Source organism: Mastomys coucha, chromosome X (genome assembly GCF_008632895.1).
Source record: "Mastomys coucha isolate ucsf_1 chromosome X, UCSF_Mcou_1, whole genome shotgun sequence".
Taxonomy (NCBI): Eukaryota; Metazoa; Chordata; class Mammalia; order Rodentia; family Muridae; genus Mastomys; species Mastomys coucha.
The window spans coordinates 138,189,072-138,190,862 of NC_045030.1; the positions used below are offsets into that span (position 1 = coordinate 138,189,072).

The 1,791-nt window shown below is 46.2% G+C and overlaps 1 protein-coding gene across 1 annotated transcript in view; it reads left to right on the forward strand.

The window, feature by feature from the left end:
• Nucleotides 1–1,791, forward strand: part of LOC116096692 — a 39,867-nt gene that overhangs the window by 11,318 nt on the left and 26,758 nt on the right. Inside the window, 2 exon segments of the mRNA XM_031378792.1 lie at nucleotides 999–1,671; nucleotides 1,674–1,745. Coding sequence (XP_031234652.1) covers nucleotides 999–1,671; nucleotides 1,674–1,745 — 745 coding nt within the window.

Below are 1,791 nucleotides of genomic sequence, written 5' to 3' on the forward strand. Positions count from 1 at the left end.
AATATCATCCTGAGTGAGGTAACCCAATCACAAAAGAACAAACACGGTATGCACTCACTGATAAGTAGATATTAGCCCAGAAGATCGGAATACCCAAGATACAATCCTCAAACAACAAGAAACGCAAGAAGAAGGAAGGGTGAAGTGTGGATACTTCCATCCTTCTTAGATGGGGGAACAAAATACCCATGGAAGGATTTGCAGAAACTAACTATGGAGCAGAGACTGAGGGAAGGACAATTCAGAGACTGCTCCACCTGGGAATCCTTCCCATATTCAATCATCAAATCCAGACACTATTGTGGATGCTGGCAAGTGCTTACTGATAGGAGCCTGATATCTCTCTCCTGAGAGGCTCTGACAGTACCTGACTAATACAGAAGTAGAGGCTCACAGCCATCCATTGGACTCAGTATAGGGTTCCCAATGAAGGAGCTAGAGAAAGGACCCAAGGAGTCAAAGGGTTTTCAGCCTCTTAGGATGAACAACAATATGAACTAACTAGTATCCTCAGAGCTCCCAGGGACTAAACCACCAACCAAAGAGTACACATGGTGGGATTAATGGCTACAGGTGCATATGTAGCAGAGGATGGCCTACTTGTTCTTCAATGGGAGAAGAGGCCCTTCGCTCTGTAAAGGTTCTATGCCCCAGTGTGGGAGAATACCAGGGCCAGGAAGCGGGGGAGGATGGGTTGGTGAGCAGGGGGAGGAGGGACGGAATGGGGTTTTTTATTTTATTTTTTATTTTATTTTATTTTATTTTATTTTTGGGGGGGAAACTGGGAAAGGGGATATTATAGGACATGTAAATAAAGAAAATATCTAATAAAAAAAAAAGAAAATGCATTTAGCCTAAAAATTCCAGAGTGATCACTGTAAACTTTCACTTGGCCTCACCTACATGTCTTGGCAAAGGATTGCCTTTCTAGGCACAGAATGGAGCGTAAGTGGCCCAATTGTTTTTTCAATTTAAAAAGTTATGTAGTAACTTTTTAGGCTGAGAATGGGAGGACTGTCATCAACAGTAAGCCTATCACCATCTTCCAGGAGCGAGATCTTTCTAACATCAAATGGAGTGATGCTGGTGCTGAGTATGTTGTGGAGTCTACTGGCATCTTCACCACCATGGAGAAGGCAGGGACCTACTTGAAGGGTGAGGCCAAAGGGGCCATCATCTCCACCCCTTCTGCTGATGCCCCCATGTTTGTGATAGGAGTGAACCATGAGAAATATGACAACTCACTCAGGATTGTCAGCAATGCATCCTGCATCACCAACTGCTTAGCCCCCCTGGCCAAGGTCATCCATGACAACTTTGGCATCATGAAAGGGCTCATGACTATGGTCCATGCCATCACTGCCACACAGAAGACTGTGGATGGTCCCTCTGGAAAGTTATGGTGTGATGGCCATGGGGCTGCCCAGAACATCATCCCTGCATCCACTGGTGGTGTGAAGGCCGTGAACAGGAAGTTCACTGGCATGGCCTTCTGTGTGCCTACCCACAATGTATCTATTGTGGATCTGACATGCCACCTAGAGAAATCTGCCAAGTATGATGACATCAAGAAGGTGGTAAAGCAGGAATCTGAGGGCCAACTGAAGGGCATCCTGGGCTACGTTGAGGTCCGGGTTGTCTCTTGCAACTTCAACAGCAACTCCCACTCTTCCACCTTGATGCTGGTGCTGGCATTGCTTCCAGTGACTTTGTAAAGCTCATCTCCTGGTATGACAATGAATATGGCTACAGCAACAGGGTGGTGGACCTCATGGCCTACATGGCCTCCAA